Below are 27,665 nucleotides of genomic sequence, written 5' to 3'. Positions count from 1 at the left end.
ACTTTGCGCCAGGTACTGTTCATGTTTACATGGATGACCCCATTTAATCATTTGAATAACTTGATGAGGTTGAGGACTATCATACCCAGTTCACAGATGAGAAAACTAAGGTCCAGGGAGGTCGTCAGTAACTTGGTCATTTCCAATGACTTCTTCATCCCTGGACCTCACCCTGTACCTATTGCTACTCCTTTGCCTGATCTCTCTGGATTCCTTCCATTCTCTAAGGACTTCAGGGTTCTTTCTGCAGTGCATAGTCCTGTGCAGAGGAAGGTGACCACCTGTGATAGGAGAAGCCAATGTTCTCCACCAATCTCAGGAGGTCATCTGGTGAGGTCATCTGCCTTAGGAGGGGATTTCAGGGCAAGAGCATCCCTGGCCCTGGGATAGCCAGCGTCCAGAAGCTAATTGAATCCAATTGCAGATTGCCCCATGGTGGGCATTGGTGTCCCTGTTGTGAGGGTGAGCAAGTGGAGGCTTGTAGAATTGAAGTGACTGGTCCAAGGTCACCCAGCACACACATGACCCGAGACTCACATCCTGGTCTGTCTGACTTTAAAACTGATGATACTTGACAGGGCCAGGCTGACCACACTGAAAGTTGCCTGATTGTCGGTCCTTCTGGCCTCTCCAGGAGAGGCCAGCAGATGGGGCTGAGAAACTGGAGGCTGAGATGAGGGGAGCACCTGCAACTCAGGAAAGAGACAGCTACGCAGCTGGAGGCAGGGGTGGATGGGGTGACCTCTCCAGGTGCCCTCTGGGACAGGTGCTAGGACAGAGGCTGTGCAGGGTGGAGGGTCTGGCAAGGCCCAGGGCCCTTTCTGGAGTGGCTCCCCCCACCTTGCTCAGCGCCTCAGCCCCACCAGTCAGAGGGGGCTGGATCTACTGAGAAGCTGTCTCCCCACTTCTTTTCCCTTCAAAGCCACCCGGCCCGCCCTGGAGAGATCACGCTCGCTCCCACGTTCTCCTTTACATTTTGCCTACATATTTTACAGCCAAACAGTGCTTTCAAAGCCCTCCTTTTTCATCTTCTAATTAATTTTATCTTCTAAGACCGAGGAGGACAACACAGGAGACGCTGTTTGTGATGTCTGCTGCTTCCTGACAATTCTCCAAGTGAAACTGTCTTCGCAGAGACGGGTCCGCCTCGAGCATGCATCTCCCAGGCTGCAGGATGGGGCTGAGGGACCTGCAGCCCTGCCAGCCGGATGTCCTGCTTTCTGTTGGGGTCCTTTTTGAAGAGGGAAGGGTTCTCTGCCTTGTGTTCCACTCTCAGCTGGGGGAGAAGGGTGTTCAAAAACCGTCCGCAGCTTCACCAGGCGCACGTTACTGGTGGACATGAACTTGACCTGCCCTACGCTTTGGACGGCCTGCGGGGTTGATTCTCCTGCGTTGGCTCTTCTTGGATCCTGCCCCCTTTCAACTCCACCCTTGATTTTCATAGCAGCCTCCACCTCTGTGACCTGGCTGGGCTGGGGACGGGGGAGGCGTGACTGGGAGGTTCAACTCTGGAGGGCAGAGGGGCGGGGAGGCGGTAGGCTTGTCCAGACACCTCTGGGCAGGGGTGCTGTGCTCCCAGCTCATCCTGGGTGCCGAGGTCCATGTGACCACTTTCAGGCTCCTCCCACCTCCATGACAGTCCCACCGCTGCTACTGCCAGGGAAAGGCAGCCTGGGTAAGAGGAGCCTCTCCAGAACGTGGGAGACAACGTGGCCAGACCCCGGCAGGGATTCATTGGCCACCGGGAGAGCATGAAAGTGGCGCCGGTCCTGAAGGGGAAGCGCAGTTGCTGTTTCTGGCCGATGGGCCCTGAGAGCACAGGCCCTGGAGCCCCAGAGCCCCAGCTGGGTGTCAGCACCCACGCCCCTCCTCCACGTGCCATTTGCAGGGAAGGTGGGTGAGGGCGGAGCAGGCTGCAGGAGGCGCTGCTTGATGCTGAGGACAGAGGCTCGGTGGGGCGCCGGGCTGGGCTCTGGGAAGCCAATCTGAGCATCTTAGCATGGAGGGAGGCAGGGGCATCCAATCAGCGGCAATGAGCCGGCATAGGGCTTATTTATGCTGCTTCCCTTTGATCGGGAGCCCTGCTTAGAGAAGGCTCATGCCTAATGCATGAGGAGGCTCTGGCACAGTCAAAGGGCTGGGCTGCAGCCCGGGGACAGACAACGCGCAAACGAGCAGGTACACACGCACACGGATGCATGTGCATGCGCGGGCTCTTGCACACACACGCACACACACACACACACACACACATGCACAGAGGCTATTTCACATGCAGCCTCCTTCACACCTATCTAGGCACCCCCATGGGGACAGTGAAATGCACATTTACTCTGCACACATACACGTGCAGACGTTCTGGCAGGCACTTGTGTACACTTAGAGGCACAAGTTCATGTGCCCAGATCGCAGGGATGCATCTCACATGTGCTCACCAATACACAGAGATGCAAATACTTGTGCCCAAGCCCAGATATATGCCCCACAGAGGCACACTCCTGTGCGTGAGTACACGTGTGCATGCTGAGGACACAAATGCAGGCTGGCGTGGACTCCCGCTGCTACGTGCACATACGCAGCCACACATGGTCTGCACACGATCACCCGCATCCACACTCGTGGACACAGCCCCACAGGCTCCTACTGTGTCTGACTTGCTCTCACTCTATACACCTGGCCGTGACCTCTTAGGCAGCGGGTTCACAGCGTGCTGGCGGCCGCGGCAGCATGCAGGAGGGGAACCTTCCCCTCCTCCTTTCTCTTTCCAAAGAGCTCCTTCTGACACCAGGGAGGGGCCTCGGGGAGGCTGGGTGGGAATCAGTGCTAGGGGCCTTCCTGCCCAAACTCTTCACCCAGGCTCCTCTGGGGCTCCATCTATCTCTTGGAGACTTGAAGTAGGAAGAGGCAAGGGAGGGCTAGAGGGTGGGGATCCAGGGTCCAGAGGAAAGGGAAATGTCCCAGGTTTCCAGGAGAACTGAGAGCAGTTAGTAGATGAATCAACTACAACAGATGAACCTGCAGCAACAGAGTTCCAAAATCCTGATCATTTCTAAGTCATAATTGGAATAGTGGTTCTCAAAGTGTGGGCCTAAATGGGCCCCACCAGCATCATTCTTGGGGCTGGGGATACGGCTCAGCAGTAGAGTGCTTGCCTAGTAAGTGCGAGGACCTCGGTCTGATCCCCAGCACCACACACACGACACTTTTTTTTTTTTTTTTAATTACTCATTCTTGACTCTCTCCCAGGCCTCCTGAGTCAGACGCTCTGAGGGCTGGGCTGGTACTGCGGTACTGGTGGGTATTTGAATGCTTAGAACACAGACCATGGAGGAAGGCAGAACTGGCTCAGCATTTGGCTCCTCCAGTTGTGAGTCCTTAGATGAGTCACTTAATCGCTCTGAGTCTCAGTCCCCACACATGTAAAATGGAAATAATGACAGCGCCAACCTCACAGACTGTCCTGAAGGTAAAATGAAGCTGAGCCCTGAGCACCACGCCTGGCACACGGCAGCTCCGTAGCTGCTGTTATCGCTACTTGAATTTCTGGAGCACATTGACCCCTACTGGTTCTCGAAGGGCAGGTAGAAGAGTCTCAGGTCTCCTCCACCAACGTGAGTTACACTGGTAGAAGGTGGAAAAACACTGAGGAAGTGAGTCATCCCTTCCAAAGCAGGAAGAGCAACGGAATCACCATCAGATGCACCCATGAGAGAAGCCACGTGGGCAGGGGTCACCGGCATTCCAAGAGTGCAACATGCTGATTCTGTAAACACTTGTTCAAGTGTGATGTCCCCTCCTTTCCTCCAGGACGTGCCCCTGCTTCCTTCTCAGTGGTAGGGCGCTCACCACCAAGCCCAAGCTAGCCTCTTGGACATGGATGGCACTAAGGCCTCACACCAAGTGCAGGGCGCCCATCAGCCCCAGGGGCTGGGTGTCTGATCACTCTTCTCCTCCCGCTGCTTCACTCGTTCCTTTTCTCTACCTGTCCTCTTCACACTCTTTGTTGCAGGTACAGAAACTTCTAGAATTTGTGCTGTAACCAAACTACATGACTCACATTACCATAGTTCCCCAAATCAACTGCCCTAAACAGGGAGGGTCTGAGCCCTGGGGTTTTCTGGCCCTTCAGCTCCAGCAGGGAGGGAAGGACAGAGAGACCCCTTCCTCCCACTCCCCTTCTGCTCAGCACAGGGCCAGGGGAGGTTCATTGTGCTGCAATGGGAAGGAGAGACCCTCACCTTGAAGAAGGTCATGGTGGCCCCATCCTTGACAGCCCCGTACTCGATCTTGGTTTGCTTGGCCAGGTCGTCGGCAGAGTCGATGGGCGATTCCATGCGCTCCACGGTCAGAAAGGCGGCCAGGTTGGCCGTGTAGGAGGAGATGATGATGAGCGTGAAGAACCACCAGATGCCCCCGATGATGCGTGTGGACAGAGCTTTGGGCATCAGTTCAGACCCTGGGAGGAGGCAGGAGACAGGCGGCGCCTTACAAGGTGGACACTTGAATGAGAGAACGCGCTGCTCAAGTCCCGGGGTCGTGGACGCCCCCAACACGCTCATAAAAGCCCAAACCCTCTCCCTAGATTGGAGGTTCTCAGAAGTGTGGTTATCAGTATCACCTAGGAACTTTCTAGAAATATGAATTCCCAGGCTCCACCCCAGGACCTGCTGAATCAGGGGGCAGCACAGGATGAGCAATCTGACCAGCCCTCCAGATGGTTCTGACCCAGGCTCACATTTAAGAGCCACTGCTCTCAAATCAAACAACACACAGAGCCAACAGTTCACAGGCTCCTCAGCCCCTCAGAGGCCCATCCATGAACCACTCCTGGGGTCTCAGGGCAGGAACACACGAGGGTCAGAACCTCTGGGCCCCTGAGTGGATCCTGTTTCCAACTCTCTGTGTGATCTTATGTCAGACACTTCCCCTTTCAGGGACCCTGCAATGCGTGAAGGATCGTCCTTCCTCTGTCCCAGCCTCGCAGAAATACTGCGATCTGCAATGATATAATTTGAGGAGAAATTGCGTCGCCAATACAAGTGGTATACAAATATGAGATTGCTAGGCGGTGCTTGGCAGGAAGAGAAAAATCAACATTTCTGGAAGCTCTTTGCTGAAATATATCACTTTTCCTCCCTGACCTTGGGTGTGGAGCACAATTCAGATGAAACCTTCTAACTGAAGTAATTAACTAGGCGGCTTTCAAGAGATTTAAATAGCAAGTGACTCCTGAACTTTCCAGAATATTTGGACCTACAATCTGAAAAGAGTCTGCTTTGATATGGATGATTTTTTTTTTCTCTCAAAGAAATCACTCAAGGGAGAGTTTTTCAAATACATAACTATTTTTCTCCCTTCTAATCAAAACCATGCAGGGGATGCATTTGGGGCCAGGGCTTTGAATAGCAGCAGGAGGCAGAAAAGGAGAAGTTATTACTGCAATGAGAAGCTTCCAGGTCTTTCCCAGCTGTCACTGAACAAAGATGATGGCAAAGAAGCAAGGTGAGGCTTCAGGACACTTGTTAATGGTGGGGACAAATTGAGGCACTTCCCTTGAAAGCTGCCTGTCACTTCCTAGCTCCTGGGGCCCACGAGGCTGCTCAGCCTCACCTCCCCAGTCAGCCACTCCCAGCCTCCCTGAAGCTGGGGCTTTGGCTGTGCCCCCAAAGGGAGAGTGGCTTCTTTCAGTTGTTTGCTTGGGGAGCTCCTGCCAGGCAGCTTGGACCCCTGCCCAGACACAAGCCCCTGCCCTGGCCTCTACATGGCTGAAAGGTCTCCCTGGGACACATGTATTTTTCTCCCTTCTCTTTCATTCAACTACCCAGCACAGGGTGGAGAAGGCCCTTGATTCATTTGTCCATTAGACATTTGCTGATGGCTGTCTCCTGAGGACCAGAGTTTGTGCTGGGCTTTGAGTGACACACAGAAGAGTGAAGGACAAGGAAATTTTCCTTGTCCCTAGAAGCCCCCCTCATCCCCTGCCTTCCTTAGGTCCTTGATGGGACTTAACACGGCACAGGCTGGGTTGCTCCTCGCCCACGTCCTGAGGTAAGTAGCTCTGGGTAGGCAGCTCCACAGGCTCGGGCAGAGGCACAGGGCTCCTGGTCAGTGGGCTGGGCAGGGTCATTCCCCTGGGGGTCTTTTCTGGCTGGCCTCCCTCTTGCCTGTCTTCAAGCCCCTTGATGTTTCTGCATGTTACACCCTGCAGTGAGAGCAGGTTCTCTGCTTCCTAGATATTTAAGCAGCTGCGGATACTCCCAAAGGGCCACCCACACGGGTCAGGAGCAGCACATTGGCCCTCCTTTTGGAGGATATGAGAATCCCATCATCCTATAGATCCCATCTCTGGGGTACCTGGGTGGAAGTCCTGCCTCAGCTGATCCCAGAGTCCTGACCATGCTGCTCCCTGAAGTTTTCTCAGTCCACCTCTGCCCTCCACCCTCCTGGCCACTACCCCAGTTCAGGTCTCATCTCATTCCTGCAAGGGCCTTCCACACAGCCTTCCTGCCTCTAGTGCCCCCCCGCCGCCCTGTCCGCAGCTCACTTTTGCTCAGCTGGATTCTGTGGTGGTGAGGTACTGGGGGCCACCCCAGCAATCAGGGTGCTCCATGTCCAGCCTGCACAGCCAGAGGTACTGGGGCTGCGTCCTGCGTACCATGGGTCGGGCGTTTTACTGCTTCAGATCCTGGGCTAGCTCTAGCCAGAGCAGTGTGAAGAGTGGGATGGGGGCACACCCCAAAGTATTCAGAGGGGTCTCCAATCTTCTAATGGCTCAGCCTCAGAACCTGAGGCTGTCCTTGAGGGTGGGCTGGCCCTGCTGACTCCACGGAGGCCACTGGGCCCACAGGGAGCGAGGACGCCCGCCCCGGGAGAGCAGGTAGGGAGCCGCACTCACCTTGCTGCATGAGGGAGCCCATTCCGAACCAGAAGCTGTTGAGCAGAGTGAAGTTGTTCTCCACCACCTCGGAGCCGGGGTTGCAGGGGTGGGCATCGTACCACTCATAGGGGCTGAACCTACCAGGGGAGAGAGTGGCAGTGAGGCTGGGCTGTGGGAGGACAGAAGGAAGGGTACCCGTGCCACCAAGATGGCGGCTTAGCCAATGTCGGTGTGGGTCGCTCTGGCATCCATTGCCTCATTGTTCTGCCCGGGGGGCAGGCAAAGGGCAGCTGGTGCCATTGTTCCTCTTGTTCTTCACCATTAGTGCCCTTTCCTGGTTATAAAAGTAATTCAGCAGCACTTCTTAAAATTAAAATGCATGTGCCCTTCAACCTGGCAATTGTGCAACTCATTATCCATCCTAGAAAAAACACACACGAACATAAAGCAGAGCACAGGAGGGTGTTTATCAAAGTGGTGTTTGTCACAGCGAACAACTGCAGACCACTTAAATGTCCTTCAATAGAGGAATAAACCACGCCACGCCATGCTTTGACATAGCATGAGGCTGTTAAGAGAGAAACGGATACTTCTAGATGTTCCAACAGGGAAAGACCTTCAACACACGTTTGACTGAAAGAAAATGATAAAAAAGAAGAACAATGTAATCTCATTATATACATTCCTGAAGACATGACCCTATAGCTCTTTATGTGTATTTGTATGTGAATGAGTACAAAAGGGTCTAGAAGGTTCCATATGTAAAGAAGGTCAGTGTGCATCTCTGGTGGGGGGAGTCAGAATGGCAGAAAGAACTTGAGGAGGCCTGTTGCTTTATATGTATCACATGAATTTTTAAAAATGAGAAGATGCTTTTGAATTTCTTGTATAATTAAAAAAAATGGGAAAAAGTAAAAGACACTGTATGAAATATTCAAACAGTATAGCAGAACACAATGAGAAAGCAAAAGTATCCCAGCATCCTGGCCCCTGGAGAGAGCAATGTGGGCTCTAATTTTTCATAGTTTTCTCTTTGAACATACAAATACATAAATGACAAAAATAATTGTTTTGTGGAGCTCCCTCCACTACCTTCTAAGGGAGGGGACTCTGGATTACTGGAGGGAATCTTGGCTGACTGTGGGAGTTCCAGTTGGAAATAAGTAAGTTCAAAGATGCTGGAATGACTGATGGTCCCTGGGCTCCTGACCGAGGGGGGCATGGGAGCGTCAAGGTGCTGGGATGAGAGGTGTGGAAGGAGAGGCAGGTCCAATCAATTCTGTTATGTGTTTTAGTGTGCCACCCTTTAAAGGTGATGCTGTGGTGTCCCTTTTCCATGTCCCTTCTAGAAGAGTTAGGACATCACGAATGCTCATGTGAGAAGACTTTTGTTCTCAGGAAACAGAGGACCCCTTGGAGAGGAAATTCCCAAGTGAGGCTTCAAGCCAAGTTGAGAATTTTCAAAGGAACTGACCACCATGAACTGGTTAGAGGCTCTAAAGTCACAGGGTAGAGATGGAGGACCAGGAGAGCAGGGGCGAGGGGCTGCGTGGGGAGCACCTTGGAGAGCCGGGTATCCTGAGTCCAGGGAGTGGGGCTTCCCGGATGCTGGAGCACGGTCCTATAACTGAGCAGGTGAACCTGGGCAGGCTGGGGGGCAGGGCTCAGGTGCGTGACTTCCTTGTAGGCGGAAGCTGGAGGGTCCCTGCTGTGAGACCAGTCTCCACCCAGCCTAAGGACGATGGGTGCACAGAGCTTCACCACTGAGTCCACGCAGAAGACAGACGAAGCCAGGCCCACCATGACTCCCACCCTAGAAAGACCACAGATGTCAACAAGAGGAGGAGCCAGGCCCAGGGGCTGGGTGTGGAATGGGCTGCCAGAGGAGGCTCCATGACCAGGGCTGGAGGAGGCGTCCATGAGTGAAGATGGAAGCCTCGACGGGTCTACTGGACGAGCTCTTACTCTCTGGACTGCAGCAGTGAATTCATGGCCTAGAGTGACACCTGGACTTTCTGTGACCTGGCAGTGAGCTGAAAGGTCACAGCCTTGACAGTTCTCATGGGATGGAAAGAACCGCGGCTCTGAACACAGTGGAACTGGGGCTGGGGACAAAGAAGAGGATTTCTGAGAGAGGCTCAGGGTTCCTAGTCTTCCCATGTTCCAGTTACTGCCGCCCCCACACAACTTTTAACATCAAAAAGACTGTATCATATGGGTATATGATCCTAGAACTTGTTTTTTCTTTTTTTCCTTTGTTTTTTAAATCTGACAAGTCACCAACCTCTGTCCAGGCCAGTTCTTCCGGATCTACCTCATGCTCTGTAACCACGTCCTGGGTGTTTTTAACCATTTCTCTGGTGGTGGGCACTCAGCCGTGCCCTGATTCCCAGTCTTGTATCCCCTGCTGAAAGGAACATCTCCGGCACACCTCCATGGCCACCAAGACCAAAGTGTGGCCTTGTCCCTGGACTTGGCTGCGAAAGCCTTCCTAGATTCCGAAGTGTGGTTTCAGATTCCCAGAGGTGGAATTACTTATTGTGATGAAAATAACTGGCTCTGGAAAAGGGCCTCTCAGTTATCGAGGGTCGTCACAGGCTGGGTCCTCACCACCGCTGGAAGGGTCCCAGCTCTGGGTGCCATTCTGCAGCAGGGGAGGGGAGAGCCATCCGAGGTCAGTGGGTGGGAGGATCCAGACTCTTCAGGAGGGGACAAAGGTCTCTGGTCAAGGCTGGGAGGTACCACGTCAAATTAAGGGTGGACCTTGGGTTTAGGGTTGGTGGCTACAGGGGACCCTGCAATCTTGTGAGTAAATGGGAATGAAAGCAGTCGACCTGGAGACACTGACTCCACTCAGGAGAAATCACACACCGGCCGCAGAGGTGTAGGCAGGACACAGCCTGTGGCCGTGGCCCTCTCTTCCCTGGGATACCCATCTGTGCAGGATTTGGCCGGAAAGTGGCTCTCAGGGCCGGACTGGAGGGGGAAGGGAGACCATCGAATGGACAGAACCGAAGCTGGAAAAGCTCACGGCTCAGAGCGGGTGGTGGCTGCAGAGAGGCCGCTGGAGCTGCTAAAATTATGGCGAGCGTGCCCGTGAGTGGCTCCTGGCTTTGAAAGTCTCGTGGAGCGTGTGAGACGAGAGGTGTAATGAAGGCCTCTGGTGGCTGCCGGCTGGCCGAGCGGGCAGGGCAGCCAGCTCGGGAGGCAGCCGGGTTCCATCTCTCACATCCTTCCCTTTGGTCTCTCCCAGCGCGGGAGGAGGGAGTGAACGGGGCAATGGCTTTCAAAGGAGCCTCAGGAGGAAAAAAGGCTGAAACGCCAAGGCCTTGGATCTCAAATTGCCTTTCCAGAGAAGTCTCTTTTCACACCTTGTTAGGATTTAGAGAAAAGAAGAACCAGGGCAGGGGCCAGGCCTGGGCCCTGGAGGGAGGAGGCAGAGGGCCCATTTGGGAGGGAGTGGAAGGGCTGGGTCACACAGCCACCGATTTGGGACAGGGCCAGAGCAGTGACCAGGGGTGGGCGTAGCAGATAAAACGCTTGGTGACGCAAGTTCAAGTACCAGATGCACCACTTATTGCTTGTAGGACCTTTCTGGGCTTTGGTGGTCTCCTCTTCGAGGGAGGCTGTAAGAGTTAAATACGGTCATGGCTACAGAGTGCAGAGCGCCGTGCTTGGCAAATACCAGGAGCTCACAAAATGCTGGGCTCACCCTGTCTCCTGGCGGCCTTCTTCCACCTACCAGCAAGGAGGCACTGTGTCTGCTTCATGTGAATAACCAAGTGTGCAGGCATATCTTCAGCACGCACCCCCGACAGGCAGGTGTGTACGTGTGCCATGTTCTAAGCCACCCACCAGGTCTGCCGTACCAGGTCCCCGGTCCAAGGTTCAGCTTTGGGCAAAATGATTTGACCTCTCCAAGTCTGGTTCTGGGACCTCAGGGGCAACTGCTGCGTCCTGGAGTTCCAAACGCAAACCAGGAGAGGACCAGTTGATGGAAGCCTGGGGAAGCAGGTAGAAGGTTCCCTAAGGGATACAAAGGATCTGGGCCACAAGGCAGGAGAGAGCAGCAGGAACAATAGTGGCCTGAGCCTTGGCCTTCTGTGCCAAGGGCTGAGGATGTGGGGACACTCCTGGCTCCCTCAACCTTCAAGCTTGGGCCTGAGTTCCGGCCAAGGCATTACCTTACCTGGCGATGACAAAGAGGACGCAGCTGACACCCAGGTAGGCGAGGAGCACATACATCCAGATATCCGGGGATAGGGGATTGAGGAAGGAGAACACACTGGGGTTGGTGCCATTGGGCTTGCGGTACAGGATGCTCACTCCGAGAGTCATGAAGGGCTTGGAGAAATCGATGGCCTTCTCACGGACATGAGTGATGGTCAGGGGAGCCACGGCCAGGTCTGCCTTCTGCAATGACAGAGAAGGAGCAAAGCCTCAGAGCAGTGGACAACAGAGCACCCTTCTTGGAGGAGGAGCGATGAGGGAGTGAGGTTGACTAAGCCCAAGGTCACTTAACCATACTCCAGGTTCAACCTCGGTGAGCCCTCCTTCTGACCTGGGCCTTGCCCAGGGCGCACAAGGGACAAGGGTGCATTCAATCTAACCTTTGTTCTTCAAGAGTTCATGGGTTTAAGAGGAAAGTGATGTCAAGACGCAGAAAATGGAAGCTTGTTAAAGCTGTAACTGTGTGGTCCCTTCTCAAGATGCTTTGTCAAGCAAATATAGTTCAGCAACCTACAAACATTTAAAAATAGCTCATGTTCTTTCCATGTGTCTTTCAAATATCTCAGAGAGGACGCAGAACCCACAATGACTCTTATTTAAATCTGCTTTCCCCTCCCACCTACCTCAGGGCTGCTTTGCCCCATGCTGGATAGTCTAGAGATCCGAAAACCCTCCCAAAAGCCAGCTGGGCAAAGACAATATCCTTCTTGGAGGGTCAAGGTGAGCAAGAAACTAAAGGGTCAAGTCCAGGGCCTGGTTCCCAGGAGGGGGAAGGCTGGGGTGGGGAGGTCTAGGGATGCTCATATGTTAATAATTTTATTCCAAAAATTTAATGGGAGGAATAAATAAAGTTCTATTTTTTATTTTTTTTTTGTTTGAACCTTCCCTAATTAAAAATCTGAACTCCCTCCTTCCCATTCTATATTTGGTTTCACCCGACTGTGGCCTCCTAAGCTCGGTCCCATGAAGTCACCCATATCTCCCCATATCTGTTCCCCATATCTCCTTCTTCACCCCCGGGCTTGGCCCATTTCATGCCCTGTCAGGATGCCCTCTCCCTGTGGTCTAATTCTTACCACCTTCTCTTTTCCCTTGTGCATGCCACCTCTCCCAGAAACACTCCTGGCAGCCTCCAGTTCTAAATTCCCTTGAAGTACTCTGTCCCATGGTAAGACCTGAGCCTCCTCGGCATGCAAAGCAGCGTGGGCTGCCACATGCCCTGTGTCTCGCCTGCTAATCTGCAGCCGAGGTTCTGGCTAATCCAATGCTGTCTTTCTCCATTTCCATTCCCCCTCAGTCCTGGGATTATTTGTTAATAGTCTTTCCCTAGAGCTTCTATGGGTATTTACACCTCAGAGTGTGAACAAAGTTATCACTTCCTTTTCCTCTGGTGGGACACAGCTGAAGAGAGGAGGGGTCCTAAAGGCCAGATCTAAAGACCCATTGCAAAGGCAAATCCCTCTTCCAAGGCAAGGCCTTGATGCAGTCACTTGCTGGCCCAGACCAGCCCCATCCATCCATCCACATCCTACCCACATCCTTCCATCTATCCACCAGTCTTCATCCATCTGACATCTATCCGTCCATCCATCCATTCATTGATCCATCCATCTAGCCATCCATTGTTCTATGAGATCCACCAGGCATTAGGGATACAGAGCAGACCTAAGCCAACATGATTTCTGCCCTCATGGAGCTTACAGTTCAGTAGGAAGATGGACATTAATCAATATTTAGTAAAGGGTAGCTGTTAACAACAGCTCTGACTCAGAACAGGAACTAGAAATCAAGTAGAAATTAGACTTCACGGAGGGACAGGCCGGCATGGGTGGAACTCCACAGATTTGTGGGTAGCCCGGGCTGAGGGCAGCTAGGAAATGCACAGGTCTGGTGTTCCGCGTCCCAGTGTTCCTCCTAACTGCAGCCCCCAGCCCCCACCGTGGACATGTGGAGCCTAAGGGTTCGGCAAACTTCAGAGCTTGAGAAAGGTAGGGAAGAGGAGTCTACAACAAAGGGTTGTTATCCTGGGACCTTCCTTCTGCCAATTTCTGAATGTGGGAGGTGAAACTTGCCCGGCTTTGAAGGCAAAGGAAGGAGGAAGTGGGCAGCTGCTGCCTCCCCAGCTCCCAGGGCCCTCTCAACTCAGGCTGTGGACAAAGGAAAGCAACGGAAGGTGAGAGAATTCTCAGGGAATGTGCAGCGTGACTAATGTGCATTGGCTTAAAACCTAGTGTGCACAGGCTCTGGCCCAGGCTGGGATATAGCGGCAAGCAAGTCCCTGCTCTTATGGAGCTTCGGGTCAAGAGAGCCCCTGTTGAGGGTGTTGACAGGACTCCTGGGTCATGTAGGAGCCAAGGTGGGACACCCTGAAAAGTCCCCTTCAGTTACGAAGTTCTAGAATTTTCTATAATGTTGAGTGACAAGAATGTAGTGGGGCTTTTATTCTAGATCCCGGTGTCCCTCAGCCGGGTCCCTTTAAAGCACATTATGTTGGGAGGCTCCATTCTGACTCATTCAGAGTCCTTATCACCCCTCAATATACATTTTGAATTGGTTTCTGGGAATGGCCTGTGGGGCTTAGAGTAGATTCTTTGAGAAGTCAGGGGTGGAGAATCTTCTCTGGACTTGAAAGCAAATTGTATGAGACCAAGGTGTTTGCAGCCAATGCTTACCCCACCAGAATGTTCCAGAGGCTGGTGAGGAGGCTGGTCGCAGGACCCTCTTTCTTCTTCCAGACTCTCTCAGGGCCTTTGGGATCTTCCTGCCATTTTTTCCTGCTTTCTGGCTTTAACAGGCTGGGAGGTAGAAGCATCGGTGGCATCCTGGGCCTACAGTACCAAGATAATTGGCCAACATGACCTTCGCGGGGAGATTAGACGTGTGTTCTCCCTTGGGCTTCAGGAAGGCTGGCATTCTCCACTTCATTTTTGGTTTAGGCAGGAAATACTCTGTTTCACTGTTGGTAACGATTTCCCTGAAAAAGGCATTATTTTGTCCAACTTCCCTTGAAAGATGGGAACAGATGTCAAGCCTTTGCTGTTTCAGTTCATTACTCAGAATGAAAGGCCCAGTCTTGGCAGACTCTTCCCACTTGTGCAAGTTCTCTTCGAGGATGATTCACAAAATCACAGGCTCTCAGAGCTGGATGAGACCTTCCAGAACATCTGTTCCAACCCCGCATTTTTTGGTAGAGGGAAACTGAGGCTTGAAGAAGCTCCTTGGTCTTCACTCCCCTATTTACAGAAATGATGTCCTTGGATAGATCCAAACCTCTGACCTTCAATGACGCCTTCAACGGCCTTACAGGTGAAGACCTGAGGGGGTCCCTCCTGCCTCATCAAGGACTTTCTGTACACTTCCGGAAGGGTGGCCTTCCCAGGACACTCTTTGATCCTCCCAAGCAGCTTGCCACTTATCTGGAAGTCATTGGGATGCACCTGGTTCCTGCCCTTTGTGTTCCTCCGGCTTTCCATGAAGCCAAGGGCCGCATCCAGTCAACACAGCCCGGCTCCCAGAGCTAAGGGCAAGACCTACCTAACCAGTTCCAGTCGGCATTCTTTTTTCTTTGTTGTAAATGGACACAATACCTTTTATTTATTTATACGTGGTGCTGAGGATGGAACCCAGTGCCTCACATGTGCCAGGCAAGCGCTCTATCACAGAGCCACAACCCCAGCCCCTCCAGCTCCACAGTTTGGTTCTAAGTATTCCATCGCCCTGGCTGCTGGCTGGACCCTAGCCTTGTACTCCAGGATGGAACCTGGGCTACCTCCTACCAGGTTCCAAAAATGGGGTTAGGATTGTGGTCCCAGTTTTGCCAACTTGTCACTGATTGGACTTCTCTTAGGACAGGGGTCCTCCCCAGGGTTTAAGACCCACTGTCTGAACGCCAGCTTGCTCCCTGCGTCTGAAGTTCTGTTGGCATCTGTCTGCTAGGATTCCTTATCTTTATGCTCTGCCTCTTGGTTGGGATCCCCCAGGGCATCTGGCTGCCCAGACTGTGACCTGTTACAGTTAAAGTGGTAAGAACTGCTATCATAATGGATGCTTCTTACATGCTGACAATTGCTAAGTATGCTACGTACATTGCCTCATGCAATCTCCCAGTAGCCCCAAGAGGGAGTAGCCATCATTACTGCATTCCAAATGAGGATGAGGTGGCTCAGACTGGGAGGTTTGTTCAAAGTTGGTGAGTGACAAAGCCAGTACCCGGACTCAATTCACTGTGACCTCAAAGTCCAACGTTTTACCACTCTATATACAAGCCATGTGTAGTGAATTGAATTTGTGCCTGATCCTCGATCATGTCCAAATCCCAAATGCTGTTACCTATGAAGGTGCCCTTACATGGAATAAGTTCTGTGCAGATGTAATCAAATTGATATGATTGTAACCATACTAACCAATTACATTAATTGTAATCAATTACCCACCTGAATCAGGGTGGGTCCCCAACCCAATGGCTGGTGTCCATTTAAGAGAGAACACATGGATACACACAGAGAAGTGACAATGAAGCAGAGACTGGAATAATGCAGACACAAGCCAAGAACACTAAGGACTGCGGGCAACACCAGAAGCTGGGAGAGATGGAGCAGACTCTCCTCCAGTGCCTCTGAAAGGAACAGGATCTGCGGTTACCTTCATTCCTGATATCTGGCCTCCAGAACTGTGAGAGGCAAAAACAATCTCTTATTGTGAGCTAGGAGGTTTGTGGACATTTGTTATGGCAGCTGAAGTGACCAGGAGAATGGTCCTATTCCTGAGTCCCAGAAGCCCCTTCTGTGCCTCTGTCTGTCAGGAAGGATGGTGTCTGACATGCATGTGCCTGGACTCCATTACTGCAAGTTTTCTCCCCGTTCCGTTCCCGCCCCCCTGCACACTACTCTGGTGGCCTGAGCACAGCTGAATTTGTGTGTACAAGTCAGTGCTTAGTCTCTGGCCACTCTGCCAGCCCATGACTCCAGGAGAGCAAGACTCAGTTCGTCTTCCTCGCTGGTGGGCCTCATGGGATTAGCACAAAGCCCGAAATAAAGTGAAGGTTCAATAAAGTTTTGTTGGAAACAAAGAGCCTGTGGATACCCCCATGGGTTCTGTTCCCCTCCCCCAGCCTTGTGGGCGGAGCTGCTCAGCAGCACCCCATTCTCTGAAGCCACATGGACCCTGCCAGTTGAACCCCAATGTCTCTCTCAGTTTGGACCCTGCTGCTTGAGCTCTGGCGCCTGAGGGACGAACCTGAACTTTGCCACCCTTTTCCCTCTGACATGCCAGTGGATCTCCAGCCCTCACCCGCCCTCAAGGACCTGGTGACATCCTTGGCTCCACAGGGCTCCCTAATCACTGCCCTGGGCCACTGGCTGTCTGCCTCTGTCGTCCATCTGTTTCCCCAGGCCTCCAGGATTCTTTTCGTCCCAGGTTCAAGTACTCTGGCCCTGGTCCAGGGGCGCAGGCCCAGGTAGAGGCTCCCCTGGCTGAGCCCCATGTGTGCAGGCCAGCTCTGGTTCCTGGTTGGGAGGAAGCGGGGACACAGTAAGGCAATGGGGGTGTGCCTTTGACACCAGCTCTTCCTGCCTCACCTGCAGTCTGGGAGACCAGAGTTCAGAGCTCCACGGCCGTGACCGGTGTGGGGGGACAGCCTCCCACGCCACGTCCTCTTTAACCCAACCCTATTAGCACAGTCTGCTGCACCAGAGGGAACCAGAAAGGACGATGCCTTCCCTGGATTTCTCTAACTGTGACTGGCCAAGGGGACAGGAAATGGCTACCAGCTGCTGTGCATGAGTTTCCAGGACCTTCCTCCAGGGTTTCTTAGGATGGGTCATAGGGTCTCCCTGCCGCTCTCTGGTCTCCAGCAGCTGGGCCCCTTGTTGTAACACTCACTCGGGCTGTGGCTGCGTGCTGACACCCATTCTTAGGTTCATGAATTCCTGTTTCCTCCATGAGAATGTCAGTCCTGAGCCTCAGGGAGGGGCTCCTGCTGTGACCACAGCACCTAACATGGGGTCTGACTTAATAGATTGATTGAATAAATTGACCGGTGTAAACATGGGAATTCCACCGAGGTCGCCCAGCAAGCTTTCCCTCAGGAGCAGGCGTCACAGCTCTCAGGGGGAGGTGTCGGCTGGTGGCCTGCCAGCCGCAGGTAACCTTGACAGAAGCACTGTGGGCGTCGATCACCTCGAACACAGCACTCTGAACAGTTCACGAACATCGGAACAGGTGGAGAACGGCTGCTGGAAAACTCCTAAGTGTCAACGGGCGGGTCACACTCCTGAGGTGCTCGCGGGGCCTCCTGAGCCAGGGGATCCCAACCGCAAGAGAGAGGAGCTCCCCAACTTCTGTCCCCCGGGACAGTGCTGCGTTGGTGTCCGGGAGGCTCGGCGGGTTTTCCTGCTTTGTGGCACTAGGGGGGACACGGCACACCGTCCCTGCCGTTCCTAGAAGAATCCATTTCCCTGCTCCGTGTGTCTGCCTAGGGCCTGCCCGGCGGGTACAGCTGCCCACCAGGTGGGCACCCTAACCACGGCCTGGCACCATTCTTCAGGCCGAAGCTTCAGAGTCACTCAGCGAAGCCTTAGTCACTGTCCTCTGTTCTTCTCTCCCCAAAGGCCCTCTACTCCCCTTTGCAGCACTGACCAAAACCCTAGTGACATTTCACCTGTCTGATTCATGGTCTGTTCCTGGAGGACAAGGATCATGTCTGCCTCTGTCACCCCCACATCCCTCGTCACTGTCCTGGGCCTGCACGCTGTCAGTCACAGCTCATGCACTAGTGAAGACCTTCTGGCTCCAGCCAACCTCCTGCAGGTTCAACCTGAGGGCACCTCACCTCCTGCCCACCTGGGTGCTGACGCTGCCCCTCCAGCTCCAAGGCTTCCAGTGGGTGCTGCTAGGGGTCCTTGGCTCCACATCCACCAAGCCCACCCAGGACGCACAGAAGTCAGGGACAGTGGGTAACCTGTCCCCTGCCTCCTTTCATCCCACGAGATGGTCCTCGCAAGGCTCTCTTGGGTGCAGGGCCATGAACTGAGCTCTTGGCCATGCTCCTGATGTGGGCTTCCCTCCTTTCTGCTGCACTTCCTCTGTCCTGTCCCCTCCCCGGCGTCACACTCCCTAATGAAGAAATGGCACAGGCCTCAGCCTGGGCTCTGCTCTCTAGGAGCCCAGGTGGAGAGGGTGCTCAATGCCGCTCTGCTCAATGAAGGAACTAAAAGATGGCCCCCGCAGGGCACGGGCTCTTCTAGCTGGCTGCCCCCGATTCCCGCTGCACCCTGAAGCTCTCTTGCACCTTGGCCTCTCTGGCACCTGTTTGTCCCAACCCCGATCCCTGCCAGGCCCCGTGCAGGCCTTTCTGCATGCTGAGTCCTGGAGCCGATGCTCCTGTGGTGAATCTCAACACGTGGCTTTTCCTTGTCTCGGTCTTGGTCAGGCCCTCCAGCAGCCAGGGAAACTCCCGTCACGCAGTACACAGTAAGCGAGGTGTAACAGCGTAGAGATAAAGGAACCAGGTCTGCCGTGTCCTGGAGGGTCAGGACCCCTCCTGCTCCTTCCCTCTTCCTCCATCTGGATCAAGCACCCAAGTGCCTGGAGAGCAGCCTGGCTGTCCAGGGCTCCTGGGTCTCTGAGACAAGCTGTGTGGCAGGCCAGGCCAGGGGCATTCAAGGACCCAGGCTGGGGCTCACCCTGCACCCTGGGGAGGCTGTGCTCAGGTGGTTGAGTGGGTGCTGCTCCTTGCATGCCCCCGGCACCTCCCCGCAGCTCAGTCCTGTCCTGGCTCCCCTCTTTCCTCTTCGGCCTTGACAGTCCAGGTGTCTCAGGAATTCCTCCCTTTCATGTCGTTCCTGGTCTTGCCCCAGGTCTCACCTCTTCTCTTCCTGAGCAGAGTCCCCATCCCTGTCTCCCAGGTTCCCTGCAGCCTGAGCTGACTGTTCCCCCAAATCCCCACCTCTAGCCCTGCTGTCTCCTCTGATGTCTAGTCATATGGCCAGCTGCCAACTGGGTCCCAGGTCCCAACATGTCCCCAACTAATCTCATGTCCTCTCCGGAATCCTTGTCTTCTCTAGGGGCCTTGCCAACTGGGAATGACACGCCCCTTCCCTCTGCCCTGCTGGAATTCCACACCTTGTTCTGACTCCTCCCTTCCCCCAATCACCAGTCTCACCAGTGTCAACTCTGTGTCCCCATGCTGTGCCTTTACTTCCCCAACATAATGCTCCAAGTTAGGCTACCACACTCCCCCACCCAGGTCCCGGTCACACCTCCAGAATGGCTTCAGTTCGGCCCAGTAGCAGAGTTATTTTCAAGTGCCAAGTTGATGTCACCCCCGGCTCTGCATCTTCCAGGACTCAGTCACATGTTTTGGTTTAGCGCATGAGACTCTTTGAAGCTTGTCTCTTACCCCTCTCTACCAGTGGCCCTCCTCTTGGCTTTGGGGTCTCTACTCTTGGGACTCTGCCTCCCCAGCACCCAAAAAAGCACCCGGGTACCTGGCACCAGGACACCAAAGCTCTGGACAGCAAGTGGGGGCTCCCTGTGTTGGAAAAGGCCAATGCCCCAAGTACAGGGTAGAACTTTGGTGTGTGCCTGTTCCCTGAGAGTTCGATCAATGTGAGTCAGGCCTGCGAAGCTGCCTGTTTGCAGTCGTTGGGGTAAGGTCTGGGTGCTGGACCACCTCTGGCCTAGCAGGATGGTCGTGGTTGATGGGCCACTTCTCCCACTGCCACCATGTTGAAGCAGGTCACACTTTAGACGGGGGCTGCCCCCGAATGGAATAGTGCTGAGCAGGACGGTCCCCAGGTCTGAGTGCTTACTCAGCACCAGGCTCTGTAAGCATTTTGAGGCAATATCTCATTCAATCTTCCCACAAACACAGGGCAAAAGGTTCTTTTATTATCCCCATTTCGTAGATGTGGAAATGAAGGCCAGAGAGGTTAGATAACTTTCCCACAGTCAGTGGAAATGTGCCAGACCAGAATTCAAATCCATTTCCATTGGATTCCAGTGTCATCAAAACACAGGGGAGTCACTTAAGGCCCAGGAGTGAGTAGAAGGCTTCTGAGATGGCGATCAGAGCAGCAGGAAACAGCAACAGAGGGAGCGCTGACTTGGAAGGGAGATGGGTGATGGACGCAGTAACCGCTGCCCAGTCTAATCATGTCTGTGGCTCCCGTAGTTCAAGTTCAAGGCGATCCAGGGAAGGTAAGTACATTGGTAGGTGAGAGAGGCGTTCTCCAGGTACCCGTCCTCCTCCACAACCCTGGCTCCTTGGAAGGTCGTGTGGCATGGGACAGAGGCCAGCGGAGTGTCAGGGAAGGACATTTTAAGTCCTGCTGGTTGGAGGCTCCACCCAGGGCCTCCAAATGGGTCTCGGGAGGCAGACACTTACGAAGGTGGGCATTCATCATTTTTACGCCTACGTTCAGATCCCTAATAATGAAGTAATAATATTGCCAAGTCTTTACCATGCTTTCTATGAGCTAGTGAGAAGACTAATTATCTGACGACACTAATAAATGGTTATGATGTTATTAAAAATGGCACCAAGCTAGGATTAATAGGCTCATCTATTGTAGGGAATCGGGTTTAACAAGGTCCCCTGCATGTCCCATCAGGGCTCATGGCCTTGATGGATACTGGGCCTCCTCAAGTGCCACCCAGCTGTGCAGAAGCCCTGGATGAGGCTCCCTCCCTTCCGCAGCTGAGGGTCAGCTCCGGAAGATGTGGCGGCTGCTGGGTTTTCCCTGCACAGCCCTTTTAAAAATGGCTCTTCAAAGCTCTTGGGCCACTGGAGATGCAGTGACTGGCAAGAGCAGCTCAGCCCCGCTCACGTCGCACGTGGCCTCCGCTCTGTGTGTGATGGCCCCTTCCTCCCTACCCAGCTCACCTCTGCAAACCCACCCAGAGCCCCAGACTCCAGAGCCCCACGCAGAGGCGCAGGGGAGCGGATAGATGGCGGTGCCTCTGGGCCTGCTGACTAATTTCCATAATAATTACAGTTATTACTAATAACACTGACAACACCACTCCCCTCCACTTACAGCACATTCTACCACCTAGAAGCTGCTCCCCCACCGCTCTCTCCTCCCAGCCTCACCACGCTGGGAAGAACACGGGGCAGGTATCATTATTCTCACCAAGGCGTCAGGAAATGGGAGCTCAGGGAGACAAAGGGACTTCCTGAGGTCCCCCTCCCCCAGCCTCCAAGGAATAACTGGAAGACTAAAAATAAAAATAAATGATGGGTAAAGGGGTGCACATCAGTAATCCCAGCAACTCAGAAGGCTGAGGCAAGGGGATCGCAAGTTCGAGGTCAGCCTCAGCAACTTAGCAGGACACTGTCTCAAATTTTTAAAAAATAATAATAAAAAGGGGTGGGGATGTAGCTCAGTGGTAAAGTGCCCTTGAGCTCAATCCCCGATATCAATCAATCAATCAATGCAATTTATAATAGCAGATGCTGTGCTGACTAGGTTATACACGTAAGTCTTATGAAGTAGCTCCTATTAATACTGTTCCCCTTTCACAGATGAGGAAATCAAAGAACAGAGAAGGTAAGAAACTGCCCAGGAACACACAGCTACTAAGTGGCAGAACCAAATCCAGCCCAAGTTCATGCCCTTTACCATCAAAACTCTCCTACCAGGGTTTCTCAGGAACCTAGTTTCCTGGGTCCTAGAATATGACTCCGCTGAGTCAGGCTCTGCTTGAGCCTTCATGTTCGGAGGTCCAACCTCCCTCCCCCTTCCTAGCCCCCAAGGCAGTAGCCTCCTCAGACAGGGGCGGGTCAGGCAACAGAAGGTCTGATTGGCTTGCCTCCTCCCTGAAGAGGTGAGGTAATAAGTCCAACCCACTGGCTGGCACTTGTGGGTTGCAAAGACCCACTGCATGAACTGCCTTGGCCCTGGCTCCTGGTTAGGACATACTCTTTGGCGAGGCTGCAGCCCTGGACTACGGAGGCACAGAACCTAACACTTTGAACCCAGCTCCACACTTACTATCTCCAGGCCTTCCCTTCCCTGCCTCAGTCTCCTTATCTGCAAAATGGGTGTTACTGACAGCACGGACCACAGGGGGCTGTTCTCAGGGTAAGTGAGAGAAGGAATGGAAGGGGTCGGCCACAGCCCAGGCCTTGCCTCCATCAGATTCAGATGGGATCTCTGTGGAGCAGACATGTTCTCTGAGCTGGAAGGCAGGTAGCATTTATTCTGTGCCAGGTGAGCCTGTGCAAATGAGGCCTCGCTGTCTAACCACCCTAGGGGTTGCGGTATTTTCTAATTACCCCTACAGAAGAAACGAAGAAACGGAGGCTCGGGGTTGAGGAAACGTGCCTGTCGCACATCTAGTGGGTGGGAAAGCTGGCACTGAACCCCAGGTTTACTGGACCCCAGTCCCGGCTTCCAAGAGCCAGGATGTGTTTGCTGGTGGCATCTTAGGAGGCTCCCGCGCATTCAGCTGGGGCCCTGCAGCAGTATCACAACGCTCCTGGGAAGAGGGGGTATTAATGCACCCATTTCACAGAGGAGGAAGCAGCTCACGGAGGTCAGGTGACTCACTCCTGTCCTCATGCTAATGAGCGAAGAATCAGGACTCCAGTCCAGGGCCCCCTGATTCCTCCCCTGCTATGGCACCCCCAGCCTGTGGCTCCTGTTTTCCTCACGTGTCTGACAAGCTCTGGGCCTTCTGACCAGCTGCGCCTCTCTGCCCTCCACCTGCTGCGGCTCCTTGCTCCCTGGGCCCTTCTCCTACCCCAGCAGCCTGAGAGGCTGCCTCTTGTCTCCCAGCAGGGTCTTGCTCACCCCTCCATCCCAGCCCTCAGCTGGCTCCTTGGGCCACCTGTCTCCTCTTTGGACCCAAAGTTACTTGAAGCAGTGACAGATCCCCTGGGTCCTAGAGCTTGGTGGAGCGTTCGTCCTGGCACCAGGCCCTCACGTCTGGGACATCCTTCGGTAGCTCTTAAAGGAGCAGAGGGCCCTGAGAAGCTCCTCCTGAGAAAGTCCCTCACAGATGCTGGTGGGGTGCGCTCAGCCTCTGAGGGGCGGATGCGCAGGTGTCTGCGTGGAGGAGGTGCCGGGTGTGGGGCCAGGCCTGGGAGAGCTGGGCACCCTTCCCACCTCCATCCCCCTGGCCTCCGGGGTCCTCATCTGCTGGGATGCCTGGCCCTGATGTGCCGCAGCAGCTCACGAAGCCTCCCAGGGTCCTCGTGCACCGCCCGCCCGCGCGCACCCCGCGGGGCTTACGTGGTCGATGAGCTCCTTGACCATGCCATTCCACTGGCCCTTGTCGTCCTGCGCCCCGTACTTGCCGTCCTCCACCAGCCGGATCTCATAGGAGAAGCCCAGGATGTGGGCCAGCTCCTTGAGCAGATCAATGCAGTAGCCCTCGAACCGGTCATTCCCATAGAGGGTCCTGTCGGACTTCCGGAACATGACAAAGGGCTCCTCCTACGGGGACAGACGGGAGAGGGGGTGACAAAGGCGGAGTGGGAAGGTGGAGGCAGGCCGGAAACCTCCACTTTTTAAAAATAAAAGCGTTTGGGGCGGCTTTGATGAACGGCCGGCTAAGCCAGGAGAGGGACAGCGGACTCCTGAGAGCCAAGTTGGTGCCCTGCAAATGGAAAGCTCTCGGCAGTTCCTGGGGCTCATGGGTGTTACCGACTCAGTAGCCCAACGGGCGCAGAACCAGTAGTGGCGGAACCGGGCTTTGAGCTTGAGGCCGCCGACTCCGAAGCCCACGTTCTCTCTGGGAGAGTTCTGAGTGTGAAGCAGCAGCGGCTGGAGCCGGGAGCTTGTTGGAAATGCACATTCTCGGGCTCTCCCCGGACCCACTGCACCAGAAACCCCAGGTGTGGCCCAGCGGTCTGTTTCCGTAGCCCTCCGTGAAGCCTGTGTCCGCGGTGTTGGCGGACGGCACTGTACGCAGCCCTGCACCCAGCGTCTTCCGCGACTCCCGGCGACAAGATTAGATCTACACACTCCTGATACCATTTTCTTTCTAAGGATCTCCTCAGCGTGGGCATCAGGACCTGCCAGGTGAGTGATGACTGATAAGAGAGACAGCTTCATTTGTACGTGGCTGTGCGGGCGCTAGGAAATTAGCAAGTGAGATAATGCTCAAGCGGAGCACGAGCACAGGCCCAGCGGAGGAGCCCGGAGGTGCCTGTCTCCACTCAGTGCCGACCCTCGAGGGGGTGCTAATGGTCCCATCGGAGGGAGGCAGGAAGTGATGTTCTGGAGGAAAAGTGACTTGCGCCAGCTCACCTAGCAGGCATGGATGGAGACCTGGACTTGGGACATGTGACCCCTGAGTCACAGAACTGAGTGTAAGTTCTGTGCCAGAGGTCCTGAGCCCCATGGCACTGCTCCCTGGGGACAGGTGATCCTCAGAAGGTGGTAGTGTCAGGTCCCCTGCCACAGGTCCCACCCCTCTGATGAAGGAAAGCCAGTGAAGGCCTTGGAGTAAGACGCGGCTTCTCCAAACAACCCCGGAAGGCCCTGCAGGAACCGCCGAGAGAGAGAGAGAGAGAGAGAGAGAGAGAGAGAGAGAGAGAGAGAGAGAGAGAGAGAGAGAGAGAGAGAGAGAGAGAGTGTCTGAGTGTCAGGATCCAGGCCTGCAGCATAGTGACCGGAGTCCAGGTCAGCACGAAGCCGTGCTTCTGCTGTTTCTGTCCACCCGGACTCACTTATACATCCCCAGCTGAGGTCCCTGGTGGTCTGGCTGAATTCCAAAACACTCAACATTTAATGAACTCCTGCTACGTATCAGGCACCAGTTTAAACTCTTTTCTCACCCAATGTTTTAAGTCTCACTAGCTTGTAAGATAGGTGACATTATCCCCATTTGTTAGATGAGGAAACTTAGGTTCAGAGAAGGTCAGAAAGTTGCCCAGAGTTGACTTATAGTTCGATGGGGTCCAGTTCCAATCCTCCCCAGTTAGCACCCCTGCCTGGCTTTGTTTTCCTGGATGTTCCTTGGGGTCGGAACTTCCTGACTTCACCTGCTTCTCTGGATCCCAGACTCAGGCCGGAGCTGCCTTTCCAGGGCCTGCTTCTGGACTACTGGTTTCTGCCTGTAGCTCCTCCACGCCTCCCCCGGGCCAGCCTTCCCCGAGCCGCGCTTGGCAACCTCCTGCGTCAGAACGCCTCAGGCCTCTTAGCTGACAGAAGGACCGTGTACTGGAAAGCAGGTGTCCACTCCTGCCCACGATAAGGCGCCTGCCTGATTATGGAGGAGTCCCCTGGGTCTCTCCACTGCTCATTCTCGTGACCTCATAGGCCCCTGGGTGGGCTGGGCACTGGGAGGTCCCAGTGAAGACTCTCACCAGGGGTCGGTCGGGAGCAGAGACCACCAGCAGCCTCTAGTGAGGCTCTTGCTGTGGCAGGGGGCTCCATTTTTTGGTCCAGGTTCTCCAGCACTGCTGCCTCTCAAAGTCCCATCCCCCATACGACTGGTTCGCTCTAGCATTCAGGAGTCCTCTGGGATGAAGGAAGCAGGCGCACCTGAGTCCCAAAGGGCTCCTGACTCTCCAGGGATGCTGAGAAAACAACTTCTCAGTCTAACAGCTGGGAAGCTGGACCTTCTGGCCAGCTTTGGTGCCTGACCCCAGTGCCTCTCCTGCCCTCCCTCCAACCAACTAGGCAGCTCGGTAACATTGTGGAAGAGTCTAGGTGGGCTTGGGGAAGGGGCTGAGGTCACCTGGAGGAAAGTGAGATTGGACAGATCCACACGATGCCTTCCTATAAATTAGTCTCTGGGCAGATGCAGCCTGATTCCGGGCACCAGGCTTGATGAGCAGCACCTGGGTGGGATTTCAGTCCAAACTCAGCCTCACTGATGCTCTTGTGCAGTGAACAAGCCACACTACTGCACCTGGTGGCCCTGATTTTATTTAGCTCAAGGACAGAATCAGAGAGAAGACACCATCTTTCCCAGGGGAACCATCAACCATATATAGATTCCTATCTCCTTCTGGAAAATGGGGATAATAATAGAGCCCACCCTAACCTGGAGAGTTATTGTGAGGATATAACTGCATTGACCCCTGAGAAGCACTAAGTGCCTGGCAAATGTCAGCTGTCAATATTGGCCTCGTCGACACTGTTGTGATCGCTAGCTATTATTGCCTTCCTGTGTGCTGGCTGACCTGTTGTGCAGTGACCTTTCCAACCTAGAGGCCACACCCAATGCCACCACAGGGTAAAAATCACCCCGCCTGCAGGGGAAAACCACTTGGGAAAGGTCCCTGAGAAAGCACACTTCCTTACCCTCTCTCCACCCCTCCCTGGCCTTATCCTCTAAAATTAGCACTTCATTTGTGAAGCCAGGGCAGCCCCAGAATCTATACATCTCCATATAAATACGCTGCTTTCGGAGCAGCTGTAAAATGCCATTAATTTCGGGAAGTGCTTTGCGGATGGCATACATATTTAACAGCCAAAGCCCAGAGCATTAAAATGGTGCTCGCCTTGGTAATGTGTCTCCAGACCTGCAACATTTCCTAGGGGGTAATTCTGAACTCCGCCAACTACTTATTCATGGACTATTTCACAATTTATTACTGGAAATGTCCAGACAGCCAATTCACAAGCTCTCTCGGCTGCTAATCGATTGCTCAGTGAAGGTGCCCTCAATTTCATAACTTCACGCTCTCCTATTGCTCTGGGAGAACAGCCGTAGGACCAGGGGTAATATTTCTCTTCAACAAGTCACAGAAAACAGGGGTCCAGAAAAATAACCTTTTCCGACTTTCCGTCACCAGGGCTGCTGGTCGGGCTTCTCAACAATTGTGAAAGCCGGCCTGGCACTAAGCTTCTCCCGTGATAGGACCCTGGAGTTGGAAGGGGGGGCTAGCCCTGCGTGGGGAGGGGCTTACAGGATTAGCCACCTCGTCACTCTGCCCCACCCCACTTCTGACGTCAACCCACGTCCACACATGCACGCCCACCGGTACCCAAAGCCCCTGCAACACCCTGTGCTCAGGTGGTCTGTCCGCCTAGCCGTGCTGGGACCCGCTGGTCAAAGCCCCTGAACTGAAGGCTTCTGCTGGTTAGAACGAGAGAGGGCAGGAGAAGCCTGGCCACTAGCCTGGGGCCATTCTCCCAGCCCACATTCTGGCCCTGGCTTTGTCCCCTCTCCTGCTGCTGGTGCTGAGGGTCCTGCCCGCCTGGCAGTTGGGTCTATTTGGGTCATGATGTACATTCAGCACAAATACTGCCAGCGAGTATCCAGACCCCGAAGGTCCCACACCCACACACTGACACTTCCGCTCACATCAGCAGCTAAAAGAACCCTGAACCTTCAAAAGCAGGGCCCCCAGGAGTGGGCCGGGTGTGCTTCCTCTGTGTGTGAGCTGAGGTTTGGGCAGATGAATTTTTCATGACCTGATGGAAGAGCAGAACCAGAACAGAGGCCGGGGCGGGCGGGCGGGAGTCGGGTGGGGGGCACTGCAGGCAGGAATGGGCAAGGCTGCAAGAGGTCTGAGAGTCGGGGTGTGTGGTGTCAGCTTCTGTCCATCTGCCTGTCCAGGGCGAGGCACCCTTAGCACCTAAGCCTGAGTTTCAGC

At 54.2% G+C, this 27,665-nt stretch overlaps 1 protein-coding gene across 2 annotated transcripts in view; it reads right to left on the bottom strand.

The window, feature by feature from the left end:
- Window positions 1-27,665, bottom strand: part of Grik3 (glutamate ionotropic receptor kainate type subunit 3) — a 206,806-nt gene that overhangs the window by 14,073 nt on the left and 165,068 nt on the right. For both annotated transcript variants that reach the window (XM_047516330.1, XM_047516340.1), the window contains exons 10-13: window positions 23,344-23,547; window positions 11,067-11,290; window positions 6,896-7,014; window positions 4,239-4,456 (exon numbers count right to left, since the gene is read on the bottom strand). In XM_047516330.1, the coding sequence (XP_047372286.1) occupies window positions 4,239-4,456; window positions 6,896-7,014; window positions 11,067-11,290; window positions 23,344-23,547 (765 nt within the window). The remainder of the gene's footprint in view (window positions 1-4,238; window positions 4,457-6,895; window positions 7,015-11,066; window positions 11,291-23,343; window positions 23,548-27,665) is intronic.

Source organism: Sciurus carolinensis, chromosome 1 (assembly GCF_902686445.1).
Source record: "Sciurus carolinensis chromosome 1, mSciCar1.2, whole genome shotgun sequence".
Lineage (NCBI taxonomy): Eukaryota > Metazoa > Chordata > Mammalia > Rodentia > Sciuridae > Sciurus > Sciurus carolinensis.
This window is presented reverse-complemented; position numbering and strand designations above follow the sequence as displayed.